The sequence below is a fragment of the Ovis aries genome, chromosome 2, assembly GCF_016772045.2.
Source record: "Ovis aries strain OAR_USU_Benz2616 breed Rambouillet chromosome 2, ARS-UI_Ramb_v3.0, whole genome shotgun sequence".
NCBI classification, from domain to species: domain Eukaryota; kingdom Metazoa; phylum Chordata; class Mammalia; order Artiodactyla; family Bovidae; genus Ovis; species Ovis aries.
In genome coordinates, this window is record NC_056055.1 from 140,181,129 (window position 1) to 140,194,349 (window position 13,221).

The following is a 13,221-nucleotide window of genomic DNA, read 5'->3' on the forward strand; positions in this document are numbered from 1 at the left end:
TATGTCTATGCTTTGCCTTCTCAAAGCTCATTTTGAAATTTGAGAGTCAAATTTAAAAAAAAAATGTTCTCATTAAACATGGGATATAAAATGTTTGACCTGGAAGAGAACTTAGAGATGAATTTTACTAGAAACATGAGCCCCCACACAGTGAAGATCACTCAGCAGTTTAGTGCTCAAGCTAGGATAAGAACTCAGTCTCCTGAGGCATCATCTCATATTGTATAAAAGAATCCTGAGATTAAAAAAAATTTTACCCATAGAAGTCTAAGCCCAATTACTATTAAGTACCATCACAATATTCCATATTCCAATATTCTTCCCTGAATCTGAACACTACTATTATTAAAAATATAGGCTTCTTCTAGGTAAAATCTCTCTCAGATATCTACACTAGCAACTCTTTCTACTGTTTTTATTCCCTAGCACTCTGGTGTCAGCAAGTATTCTTCCAACTCTATTGTTTTATTAAAGGTCCTTAGCTTCAGAGGCTCAAAAGTCAACAAATAAATTTTTTCTTTAAGAAAAAAAAAAAATATATATATATATATAAAAGCTTCTAAAGAGTCATTTCTAGAATTGCAAGTTATGGAAAACAGAAACATAGTTATTTAAACAGATACTTATGAAAGAAGCTTCCCACATTTAGAAGAAGCATTACAAACATATTGCATTTTCCCAGGTGAGCTGTGGCAAATAAACTTATCACCATATTTCTTCTTAGACTATATATATGTTACTGATTGGAGACGTGGTATTATTCGATTCGGGAAATACAATACTGGACAATCGGTTATTCTCCGAAGTGGTGTTGGTTCTGTAATGCGTGCGAAAGTATATGATTCTAGAGTCCAGACAGGTGAGTAATGTTGCCAGGTTGTTTTGTATGGATGTATTTAATACGATGGCTCCTTTTACCTTTAAATACTTCTTATTTACTATAACTCCTGATAGTTTTATCTTCCTGTCACTGAGATAATTTTAACGAGGGAGAATGTCTATTCAACTCTACTAACTTTAAGCATATGGGAGGGAAAACACATTTCAGCACTTCTCTGTATTTAAATTGAATGTGTCATTTGGCGTGTTCCTTTCCAAGAAGAAGTCAGTTTCTAATATTGGGTCTGACAAGTGTTCTTTTCCATTCATTTTTCATCACAAACCAAACCTGTGATCAACCTAAAAGGAATGCGCTTAACTCCCCTGTTTGGGGGCATTGCTTTTTCAGGGTCTAATGCCTGTAACCGACCCACCAATCCAAATGGCGACTGCAGCCACTTCTGCTTCCCAGTGCCGAGTTCCCAGCGGGTGTGTGGTTGCCCCTACGGAATGAGTCTGGCTTCTGACCATTTGACATGTGTGATGAACGCCTCCCAAGAGCCGCCGGTGGAGCAGTGTGGCCCTCTTTCCTTCTCCTGTCACAATGGCAGATGCGTGCCCCTTCGGTATCGCTGTGATGGATTTGATGACTGTCTTGATAACAGTGATGAGGTTCAATGTACCACATCTAGTAAGTAGCTTATACATTAGTGATTCGTCCTATGATCTATATGGAGAGAGGTGCGCTTTAAAAAAAAGGCTTAGGTTATCTCTATAGGAAAAAAGGAATATGTACTCTAAAGGGTTTTAGAAAGCTAGACGATGAATATTATGCGTAGATAATGTTACAGATGATTTCTAGCATTATTTGGACTATCCTCAATAAAATTTTTTTCTGACATTGGATGGACATACAGAATCACTGCATCTTGGCCTCTCCTACCCCAAATAAATGGGATCTAATCTATAGTACTGGAGAGAATGGTATCATGGAATAAATGTTTGCAAAAATGGCTTTTGAAAATCTCATGTACTGTATTCCTTTTTCCTCCTGTAGGTGTAAAATGGATTATGGGTGAAATGGTGATTTTAACCTTCATAATCTTTTGATGGTAATCCAATTTATAATAAATACTATTGTGATCTCAGAAATTCCTATCAAGGAGACATTAATAGAAATGGCATTTGAAAATAAAAGTCCTCGTTTGTACATTTTTGAAATTTCTAAAGGTTTATTTTGTTTTGTTTTATTTTGCACTTTTCTTTTTTAAAAGTGCAGATTTTTACATAAATGTTTTATCAATTTCAAATGAGCCGTATGATGAGAGGAAGCATAGCTTAGAAGCAAAGGATGGGCCTTACAGTCGTGACAACTAGAGTTTTGGTCTTGGGCAGATGCCTAAGCCTCTCAAAGCCTCAATTTCCTCATCTGTAAAAATGCAGATAATTATATGTACCTGGCAGTATCCTTGTGAAGATTCAGAGAAAAAAGAAATATGTAAATAATAGTTGCCAAATAAACATCAGCAAATGATGATGACTTTCACATTTTGTATAATGCTCCCATTGAAAGGTAAGATCTCATTTAAAAGGCTGTAAAAACCAATGTCTTTACGACCAATTTGTTTCTATTGTAGATGCTACCTGTTCACCTTTAGCATTTGAGTGTAAACGCGAAGGACACTGCATTCCCTCAATGTGGCGATGTGATGGAGAGAATGACTGTCTGGATGGCAGCGATGAGCAGAACTGCCCCACTCGAGCACCCACTTCCTGCCGTGCTAATCAGTTCACCTGTGACAATAACTTCTGTATCCCAAGGAGCTGGGTCTGTGACACAGATAATGATTGTAGGGATGGATCAGATGAAAAGTCATGCAGTAAGTTTTGAACTGATTTCTCTTGGCTGGTCAGCCTATTAAATAGATTTGAACCATGAGTAGGCCTTGAGTACTTTCCTTGAATGCTCATATAATTTTCATTGTATCTTAGCCACTTCTGTTCCATCTGCCAACCAGTGTATTAATAGGTTGTAAAAGCAAAGACATGGGAAGTCTTGCTAAATATTTTCTGTGGAAGCAAAACAAGGACTGTCTTTGATATCTAATATCCCGATGGAAACTGGAAAATAAAAATCCCACAACCAACTGTTCAGATATTTAAAACAATTCCACTTTCTAAATCATATAAACACACCCAGATGTTTAGCTACTGGTTTTTCTTGTCATTTATACAGGCAAAAAGACAATAGAATAAAAAGGCAAAGAACATTTCAATTTCATTAAATCTTACCCACCTGCACAGAGAGGGTACAGAGGTCCCTGGACTAAGTTCTGTTTTGGTTGCATGATTTGGCTAGTCCCTTTTTTTCAGGACTAGATATGCTTTAAGATCCCCTCTAGCTTTCACATTCTGTGAGACTATATTATGATTCCTATTTTGGGTCATGGAGGCAGCCCGTCTGACCCTAAGGCTATGTCTCTTCAGCCAGCTACGGTCCTGGTTTTGAGGATAGTTCTGCTTAGACTTTGGATTAAATTCAGTTGTCATGATCCAGTTAAATCCAGTTATCATGTGGACCATGCTCCGTGACCACAGGCCTTCCTGTCTTGTGGGCTGGATTTCGTTGCTTAGCTGTGCAGAAGAGTCTTGGACTTCATAGTATTCATGAGGTGTAGTCCAAAGCAAGGCCATGATGCTTATCTTCTACGTATGGTCTGTTTTTCAAAGTATCCTCACAGTTTCTGACTCTGACCTATATTATTTCTGTTCCTCTCTCCAAGAACACAATCTGCCTGACGTGCAGGAATTTTGAGCACACATACAACTGAGATAATTTATGTATTTCCTAAGCATTGTACAGTTTGGCTCTGGTACACATTGGACAAGAAATAAACTATTAACTTGGTTTTGTTTTTGGATGACATTAGATTATACACAGACATGTTCACCTACTCAGTTTCAATGCCCTGGTCACCGATGTATTGCCCTATCTTTTGTCTGTGATGGGACCAAGGACTGTGCTGATGGGTCTGATGAGATTGGTTGTAGTAAGTACACTGTTTTACTTTTTTAATGAATTAACTAATTGCTTAATTAATCCACTGAGGTTATAAGTCCATAACTGATTTATACGTTTCAGGTGTACAACATACTAATTAACATTCAAAGATTAAATTCATTTATAATTGTAAAATATCAGCTATATTCCCTTTGTTGTTTAATATATTCCTGTAGCTTATCCCTATCTTGCCCCTGTCTCCTTCCTTCTGCCCACTGTTAACCACTTGCTTGTTTTCTATGTCTGTGAGTCTGTTTCTTTTTGGTTATTTTCATTAGTTTGTTTTAGTTTTTAGATTCCACATATAAGTGGCATTATATGGTATTTGTCTTTTTCTTAATGACTAAGTCCATCCACGTTGTTGCAGATGGCAACATTTCATTCTTTTCTATGGCTGAGTGGTGCTCCGTTGTGTGTGTAAATATATATATCTCACATTTTCTTTATCTATTCCTCTGTTTATAGACAAATAAGCTGCTTACCTATCTTGGCTATTGTAATAATGGTTTATTTTTATTCATGATGTTTAGAAAAATTTTGATGTTCAGTTGTTCCTTGGGTTAATTTCTAATATTTTTCTCTCATTTTCAGTAATTAACTGCACTGCTTCTCAATTCACATGTGTTAGTAATGGTCAGTGTATTAGCAAGACATATCGTTGTGATGGTGTTTTTGACTGCGATGACCACTCGGATGAGACAGATTGTCGTAAGTACCATATACCTAGCATGTTTCAGGTGACAGGGTCATTTCTTATTTACCAGGATTGCTCTTACCACAGATTTTCTCTTAGATAAGCTAGAGGGAAGGCAGCCTAATTAACAAAACATTGTCCAAGGACCACAGTATTGATTGTATAAGAAAATCAAATCAACATCACCAAATAGGGATAAATTGTGAATCAAGTAGTTGTAAATGGGCACTTTCAAATTGTCTTTTGAGTAGGTTAAATATTTCTCAGGTATTTTTCTTTTCCGTATTACCTGGGGCATTCAAAATTAGTGGGTTTCAATGAGGTGTGCCATATATAGATATTTTAATGGTTTCTTTTAGTCTCAATAGGGAGGTCACATCAAGCAAATCATTTGTTTAGTGTCTGCTAACATGTTTTCTGTGGTCTTTGTTCTGGGAGTCTGATAGAAAGTAAGAAACAAAGCAAGGCAGATAATTATAAGGGCTTTGTAGAGATGATACAGATACAATTCAATGAAGGTTCCGAGAAAAGACATTTTTTGAGGGTTCAAGGACTTCATGGACTATAAATCTGATGGACCTTATAAACTTCACAGGCTGTAGACCTAATAATGGAAAGGATTTGTTATTGCCATTTTTATATTAAACAAGGTGAGGTGGATCATAAAAAGTAGGTTTCTATCAATTCTCCTCCCTAATCAGAAAACAGGGTTTCCCTGATGGCTCAGTGGTACAGAATCCACCTGCCAATGCAGGAGATGAGGGTTTGATCCCTAGGTCCAGAAGATCCCTGGAGAAGGAAATGGCAACCCACTCCACTATTCTTGCCTAGAGAATCCTGTGGACCATGGAGCCTGGTGGGTTATAGTCCCTGGGGTTGCAAAGAACCCCAGGACATGACTGAGCGACTATAACAACAATCAGAAAAGCATGGTTTAAATCTATGGATGAAAGAAAATATAAATGCTTACATACTTAATAAGTGTGTGCAACACCCAGAAATTCTTAATCACTGAAGTTTCTGTTTCACATTGAAAGCATGGAATTCTTCTCAGATGATCTGAGGTTGAAGTGCCATTGCCTCTAGCTTTCTATTACCTTACAAGGTCCCTGGGAGAGAGTTTGGGTTTACTCCGGTGAGATAGGCAAGCATTCAATAAGAACTGCTTGATGAATAGTGGAAAGTTTGCAAAGAATGGAAGATTTACAGTCATCTTGGCTTCATCATCATCAGTTCAGTCACTCAGTCATGTCCGACTCTGTGCGACCCCATAGACGGCAGCCCACCAGGTTCCCCCATCCCTGGGATTCTCCAGGCAAGAACACTGGAGTGGGTTGCCATTTCCTTCTTCAATGCGTGAAAGTGAAAAGTGAAAGTGAAGTCGCTTAGTCATGTCCGACTTTTTGCAACTCCGTGGACTGCAGCCTACCAGGCTCCTCCATCCATGGGATTTTCCAGGCAAGAGTACTGGAGTGGGTTGCCATTTCCTTCTCCAATTTGCATGTTACTCCAGGTATTTCTTGACTTTCTACTTGGCTTCATTTAGTATAATTCATTTGAGGGAAAGTGATAACATCCAAATATATGAAATACATGAATTCCATGTCACCATAGCTGTTTAACCTCTATTAAATTCTCTGATGATTTTTTATTATTTAATCCAAAGTTAGAAACACAGGAAATATAATTTTCTTTTGACTCAAGGACTTCTATCCATTGTACATCCGTTTTTTTTTGTTATCAGATCCATTAATCAGATCAGACAGAGAAGACAACCATATATTTAGATGTTAATATTACATTTGTCATAATCGTTATTAGAAACTCACCATTGATCCAAAGTGATTTCTTCTGAACCTAGGAGTTATGTAAAAGGGATTATGGATCGCATTCACAAATGCATTTTCCCCATGCTGTTCTCTTAGCAACCAGGCCTCCTGGTATGTGCCACCAAGATGAATTCCAGTGCCAAGAAGATGGGATCTGCATTCCGAAGACCTGGGAGTGTGATGGACATGAGGACTGCCTCCAGGGATCTGATGAGCACAATGGCTGTCCCCCCAAAACCTGCCATCCATCTCATTTCGTCTGTCAAAATGGAAACTGCATCTATAGAAGTTGGCTCTGTGATGGGGACAATGATTGCGGAGACATGAGCGATGAGAAGGACTGCCCTACTCAGCCCTTTCAGTGTCCCAGTTGGCAGTGGCAATGCCCCGGCCATAGCATCTGTGTGAATCTGAGTGCAGTGTGTGATGGTGTCCCTGACTGCCCCAGTGGGACAGATGAGTCCCCACTTTGCAGTAAGTCTCCTGACCACAGTTTGCTGGCCATGAACTCATCCTGAGCAGTGGCCAGCTGTGTGTCATCATTGTCACAATCACCATGTAGTTCTTGAGGAAGGAATCTCAGTTCTCTGAATTTCAACCTGTGTAGGGATAGCCCTCATGGAATTCAAATAAATCATCACTGGATAGTATTTCTCATTTAATCCTTTGCACCCAGTTCTGTGTCCTTACTTCATTAGATCATCAAATTAAATTTGGTTCTGTTGGGTAATGCGCTCATAAGTTTTTCTAACTTTCATATTTCCTAATTTCAATCAGAACTTGCCACAAAACAAATAAAGTCCAGGGATTTGTGTTTGCTGTGATTAAAATCCTGTGATTGGCATATCATCCTAATTACTGTCCTTTCTTTCTTTGCTCTTTAATCAATGCTCACTCTCAGATGAACCCCAGCCAGGTATGACTGCAAAGTGTGTTAGATTCTTATGATTTTATTTGCATTGCGTTTGTGCTGAAAATATCCTAATCATTTTGACTTACTTCCCCTCTGGTACACATTTCATACCATGACTCTTACGTAAGAGTACACATGGCAGTAGAGGGTATTTGCATCTACAGGCAGATAACTATCTTGGGTGCCTTGGGCATAGTCATTTCAGCCCTGAAAGTGAGGATGATGATATGTTAGTGTATCTATGCCCTCCTTTCAGTTGTCTTTCCCCTTTGTAAACCTTTTAACTCTGTTCTTCAATGTCAAAGTCTTATCTTCCATATCTGTGTAGGTAGAAGAATGACAGAAAACAAATGGGAAGTAATTTAGGTCTCTTTGCGTGCTTTACCAATGACAGTTATTTTCTTTATGTTTAGTTTATATTTCCTCCACGTTTCTCTCATTGCACTAAATGGAGTTTTATTAGAAGGTTGTAGTGAAGAAAGTGGTCCAAGTCCAGTGGATGTGAAAGATGGTAAATCCTTAAGCAAGTCAGAGCACTGGACATCGTATGGACCTCATCCATGTGGATTCTGCTCATAGCTCATGCTTGGGTATTGTGTTGAGGGTGATGTGAGACTGTATGACATGTAATATAACAGAGTGAACCAAAGAAGCAAAGATTCCTGACTTTTCCCCTTTGTGATTTCTTTTTCTTTATTCTAGACCAGAATAGCTGCTCAGATTCCAATGGTGGTTGTACTCACCAGTGTATTCAAGGGCCTTATGGGGCCCAGTGCCAGTGTCCATTGGGATACCTGCTTGGCAATGACTCTAAGACCTGCGAAGACATAGATGAATGTCGTACTCCAGGCTTTTGTAGCCAGTACTGTTACAACATGAGAGGTTCTTTCCGGTGCTGGTGTGATTCAGAATACAGGCTAGACGCTGATCAGAGGACTTGTAAAGTTACAGGTAATGAAAGTGAACTAACTCCAGTTAATTTAACAGGCATACTCCAGACACCATCTTTGTATAATGCCTAATGAATTAAATTCAACCAGTATTAATTCTGGGCTTCCCAGAGGGTGCAGTGGTAAAGAATCTGCCTGCCAATGCAGGTAGATGTAAGAAACGCAGGTTCAATACCTGACTCAGGAAGATCCCCTGGAATTGGAAATGGCAACCCACTACAGTATTCTTGCCTGGCAAATTCCATGGACAGAGGAGCCTGACGGGCTACAGTCCATGGGGTGGCAAAGAGTTGGACACGACTGAGCACAGCACACACATAGTATTAATTCAGTTTCTGTGACATGAAAGTGTTTGTACTATGTGTTAGGGTATTGATGTGGCTGCTTTAAATGTGACCAAATAAATAATACTAAAACCAAAGAGGCAGTTTCTTATCTTCAGGTAGGAGTCTGGAGGGTAGAGGGTTCGGGGGTAAAAACTGGTGTACCTTCCATCCAGGAATCCAGTGATCTTGCTCCAGAGTTTGCCAGCTCCCAGGAAGTATGAAAGGGGTGAGCAGCTTCCTTTTGATACCAGGAATTTGACACATCATTTGTGTTTGCATTTTATTGATGGAAATTTAGTCATATATTCTCTCCAAATTGAAATGGAAATGGAGAAACACCTCTAACTCTTAGATCCTGTGCTTTGCTAAAACAGCGTAATTTATTACTAAAAAGGAAGAAGAGAGAGGACATGGGAATGATTAGAAGTCTCTGCCACAGCTGAATGCAGAGTACAAAATAAGCAAGTACGAAAGTAACTATAGTAACAGGAAGAATGCAAGAATAGTTCACTCCAGGTTGATAGATAAACACTGAAGTGTAATTCAAGGATGAAATTTTGAAAGCTTACTTTCAGTACTTGTGAAAATCAGCTATTAAGGTAACATCATTCTTATAGGAGTTTTTGTTTGTTTTTCCCCATTACTCTAGTTTGGAATGGCATCTTCTTTCTTTTATCAAAGGTATTGCATCAAATATTGTTGTTTCTCCCATAATTGTTGACACTTCGTATTTTCTTCTTGGACAGAATCTCAAAGTCTGTTACTGGTGGCGAGTCAGAGCCAGCTTGTTGCTGGCAATATGACCCAGAATGGGTATTTTGTCTACCCGGTTATCCAACACGGTTCTCACATTGTGGCTGTTGATTTTGATTCAGTCAGTGGTCGTATCTTTTGGTCTGATGGAACTCAGGGTAAAATCTGGAGTGCGTTTCAAAATGGAACAGATAGAAAACTAGTAAGTACATAAGTACATGTCTACTGGCCTTTGATCTGACTAGTTCCCCAGTCTCAGGTCTGTTTGCTGTTAATCACCAGTGAGAGAAGGTCCTACTTTATCTTAAGTGGTTCTCATGTCTCCCTCTGGGCTATTCATACTTAAAAGCCCTGGATGTTCCTGACTCCTATCTGATGGGATCTGAAGGGAGAGACTTGAATCTGAATACCAGGCTATATGATACAGAGACCTCATTGCATCTTGGAAGTCCCTTCTGCATTTTTTTTTTTTTCCTAGTGGGTAAAAAACAAGGGAGACACAGGGGAGGTTGCTTTTCTTTCTTTTGTCTTTTAAAATTATTTTTTTAATTTGTTATTTCTTTTCTATCATGGTTTATTATATAGGATAGTGAATATAGTTCCCTGTGCTATATAATAGGACCTTGTAATTGAAGTTGCTTTTCTTAGCTTTAATTCAGTTATGTTTCTTGATCAGTATCCCAGAGTTTCAGTTTCTTCATCCTTGGTGGTTATGTTTCCTCTGCCCCTTAGAACTTTATTTTGTAATTGTTGGCTCTCAGTCAATAAAGGCATTACTTTTGCCATGAGAACACTGTAAAGTTTCATAGGGTGGCCAACTTAGCAAATGGATACAGTTTTTGTTTAATTGAAAAAATTCTGAAATCAAAACTCCACACTAATCCAACAATAGAGTATTCAGTTCTGCACAATCTTGTAGCTTTTCCCTAGAAAACCCTACTGTTTCTACACGGGAAGACCACATTTTCTAGTCCTCACATGAAAGCATAAGACAAGTTAGATGATGCCTTATTCTCAATTTTCATTTTATTTCTATGTTTGGATTATTTCTTGAGAGGTCGCTTATTATTCACTTTCGTCTTTAGGTACTTGACAGTGGTGTCAGCATGACTGGAGATATTGCAGTCGATTGGATAGGACGCAATCTTTACTGGACAGACATTTCCCTGCGAACAATTGAAGTCGCGAAACTGGATGGGAGCCGCAGGACTGTGCTGCTTAGTGGAAACATAACAAATCTAGGGGGACTAGTAGTAGATCCCAGAGCTACGTAAGACATTTTTTTTTTCTTAAATATCATGTTGCCTTAACATTGTATGAGAAGAAATAACAGTAACGTGATATGGCTAATACTCATATCACAGCATTTTAAATGATCCCTTGTTTAGACGTCTCTATATAAATGTTAGCCATACAGCTAGTTGTTGCTGTCTTCCTTTATCTGAGTAGCCTTCATAAAGTACACAAGAGCAATCGATTGTTCACTTGAATGAAAGATCACGTTACTTTTTAGCTTGCAGGTATATGAAGTCTCTAACAAATGCCAACAGTAAAACACTTCATATTTACACAACCAAAAGCCAGGTTTTCTTGCTTCAGTTTCATATTGTTTACTACAACTTCCTTTTAGGTCATGTAAGGAGATTTTTGCCTCCTGGCCTTAAAGGAAAGAAGAAATTCTCTCATGCTTAGAAATCTTTGAGGGCTTCTTTCCTTGAATTTCCTTAGATTGTCTTCTGCAGGAAGATGAGTTTAGACAAATTATGTTCAATGCAGTGTAGACGTGCTAAATATTGTACAGTATTACACACCAGTGAAATTTATGATGAATCTGATGATGAATAACGACTTTCTTAAAAAATGACAGGGTAGATAAACAAGGACAGATAGACTTTTCTGGATCAACTGTATGTGGATTGTATGGAAACACAAATCAGCATGGAGACACTTCAGTGTGTCCCACTGTACTGCATGTTTTATGAATGTTATAAAAACACCCAGATGGCTTGTGATTGCGTTATGATTGCAGTTTTACTTTGTGACATAGTAAGCTCTTGCATATACTCTAAACTGAAGATGTGTTATTTTAAGCAGAGCATAAACATGATATTCTATTATTTATTTATTTTTATTTCATTATTTTTTTATTTTACTTTACAATACTGTATTGGCTTTGCCATACACCCACATGAATATTCTACTATTTAAAATGACAATTAGTTTCCATGTAGAAACATGTCCTGTCTGATTGGTAACTTGTTTCTTTTCAGTGACCGCGTGATGTTCTGGTCTGACTGGGGCAGTCACCCTCGCATTGAGCGAGCTAGCATGGATGGCAGTCAGCGCACCGTCATTGTGCAAGAGAAGATCTACTGGCCCAACGGATTAGCTCTCGACTACCCCAATAGGCTACTCTATTTCATGGATGGCTATCTTGATTTCATAGACTTCTGTCACTACGATGGAAGCAACCGGAGGCAGGTGATAGCCAGTGATTTGGTAAGTTGGTAGCAAAGAAAGGAAATTAAAGTAAGATCATGGTTTAGCAGGAAGCATATGGAGTAAAAGAAAAGTAAGAAATTCACTTCTGTGTCATAGACATCCAGAAAATATCAACAGGAAGGAGGGCTGGTCCATCTATTTTCACAGAAAATCATTATTCCTGTTCATGGGCCAGGAAGGATTAATAGCTTGCGTGATTTAGTTGACCTGTTATTTAGCTGATGCCAATCTGTTGTTTCCATGTAAATAATGATTTAATTATATGTAAATTCCTCAATGAAATCATAGTTTGTTGCATATTTTGTATTTTTATTCAGGAAATTCTGGTGAATTTATTTTCACAAGTTAAATGCAAAAATGAAGAAAAAATATATTTTACTAAAGAGCTTTTGAATCCTTCAGAGTAAAGATGAAGGCTAAATGACAAAGGTCCATGAAAGTATTTTTGATTTGTCAGTGGGATATAGGTCAAGAAGTATATTTTTTTCTATCTCTTGAGCAAGGATTTGGCTATGTCTTTATTAAGTGAAATGCTAAAGGAAACCATCTTCTTGGGTAGGTATCCCTTCCTACTTTGTTCATCTTAGCTTTTATTTCTAGGTCTCACTGTTCTCTTCTGCTTCACAGATTCTGCGCCATCCTTATTCCCTAAGTCTCTTTGAAGATACTGTGTACTGGAGTGACCGTGCTACTCATGAGGTTATGAAAGCCAATAAGTGGCATGGGGGGAACCAGTCAGTGGTGATGACTCTTCACCAGCCTCTTGGCATTGTTGTGGTTCATCCTGCAAAACAACCAGTTTGTAAGTGATAGACATATCTTTCCTGGGTATAGCTTGGAAAACATTGATTCTGGGAATGTAAAATGTGAAATTCTGCAGACTCATCTGTTTGGACAGTGTATTTCCATAATTTTTATTTTGTCATGGAAAACACCAATCTTTTTTGTCTCTACATACTCAAAGTCTCCCTGGTTTTTTTCTCTCACTTGCTCTTGCCACCCTGGGCTTCACTGGACTTCCTTTCGGTGCAGAAGCATATCAGGCTTCTTCCCATCGCTGAATGTCTGCACTGGCTCTTCCCTCTGCCCTGGGGTGCTCCTTGCCCAGATCTCTGAGATGCTCCTTCTGCTACTCTCAGATGGTCCTTGGTGCCTTCATTCTCTCAGATAGCTCTTGACCATCCTATCGAAAATGGCTCTCTCTTTCATAATTCTTCTGTTCTTTGTTTTCACATTCTGAAGTCACACAATTTATGAGTTTAGTTTTGGTTCCCTTTGTCATAATAACGGCCTCATATTCACAGTATTCCCAGTCTCCTGCATTGGCAGTTAGGTTCTTTACCACTAGCACCACCTTGAAAGCCTGTTTGGCTT

The 13,221-nt window shown here is 38.5% G+C and overlaps 1 protein-coding gene across 2 annotated transcripts in view; it reads left to right on the forward strand.

Moving 5' to 3' along the window:
* The window catches only part of LRP2 (LDL receptor related protein 2), a 182,818-nt gene that overhangs the window by 84,825 nt on the left and 84,772 nt on the right, over nt 1-13,221 (forward strand). For both annotated transcript variants that reach the window (XR_006058749.1, XM_042243763.1), the window contains exons 20-30: nt 725-859; nt 1,229-1,510; nt 2,457-2,699; nt 3,750-3,869; nt 4,472-4,588; nt 6,500-6,877; nt 8,019-8,267; nt 9,339-9,547; nt 10,431-10,615; nt 11,616-11,844; nt 12,475-12,649. Coding sequence is in view for 1 of the 2 variants with exons in the window: in XM_042243763.1 (XP_042099697.1) it covers nt 725-859; nt 1,229-1,510; nt 2,457-2,699; nt 3,750-3,869; nt 4,472-4,588; nt 6,500-6,877; nt 8,019-8,267; nt 9,339-9,547; nt 10,431-10,615; nt 11,616-11,844; nt 12,475-12,649 (2,322 nt within the window). In the remaining variant the exon portion in view is untranslated. The remainder of the gene's footprint in view (nt 1-724; nt 860-1,228; nt 1,511-2,456; nt 2,700-3,749; nt 3,870-4,471; nt 4,589-6,499; nt 6,878-8,018; nt 8,268-9,338; nt 9,548-10,430; nt 10,616-11,615; nt 11,845-12,474; nt 12,650-13,221) is intronic.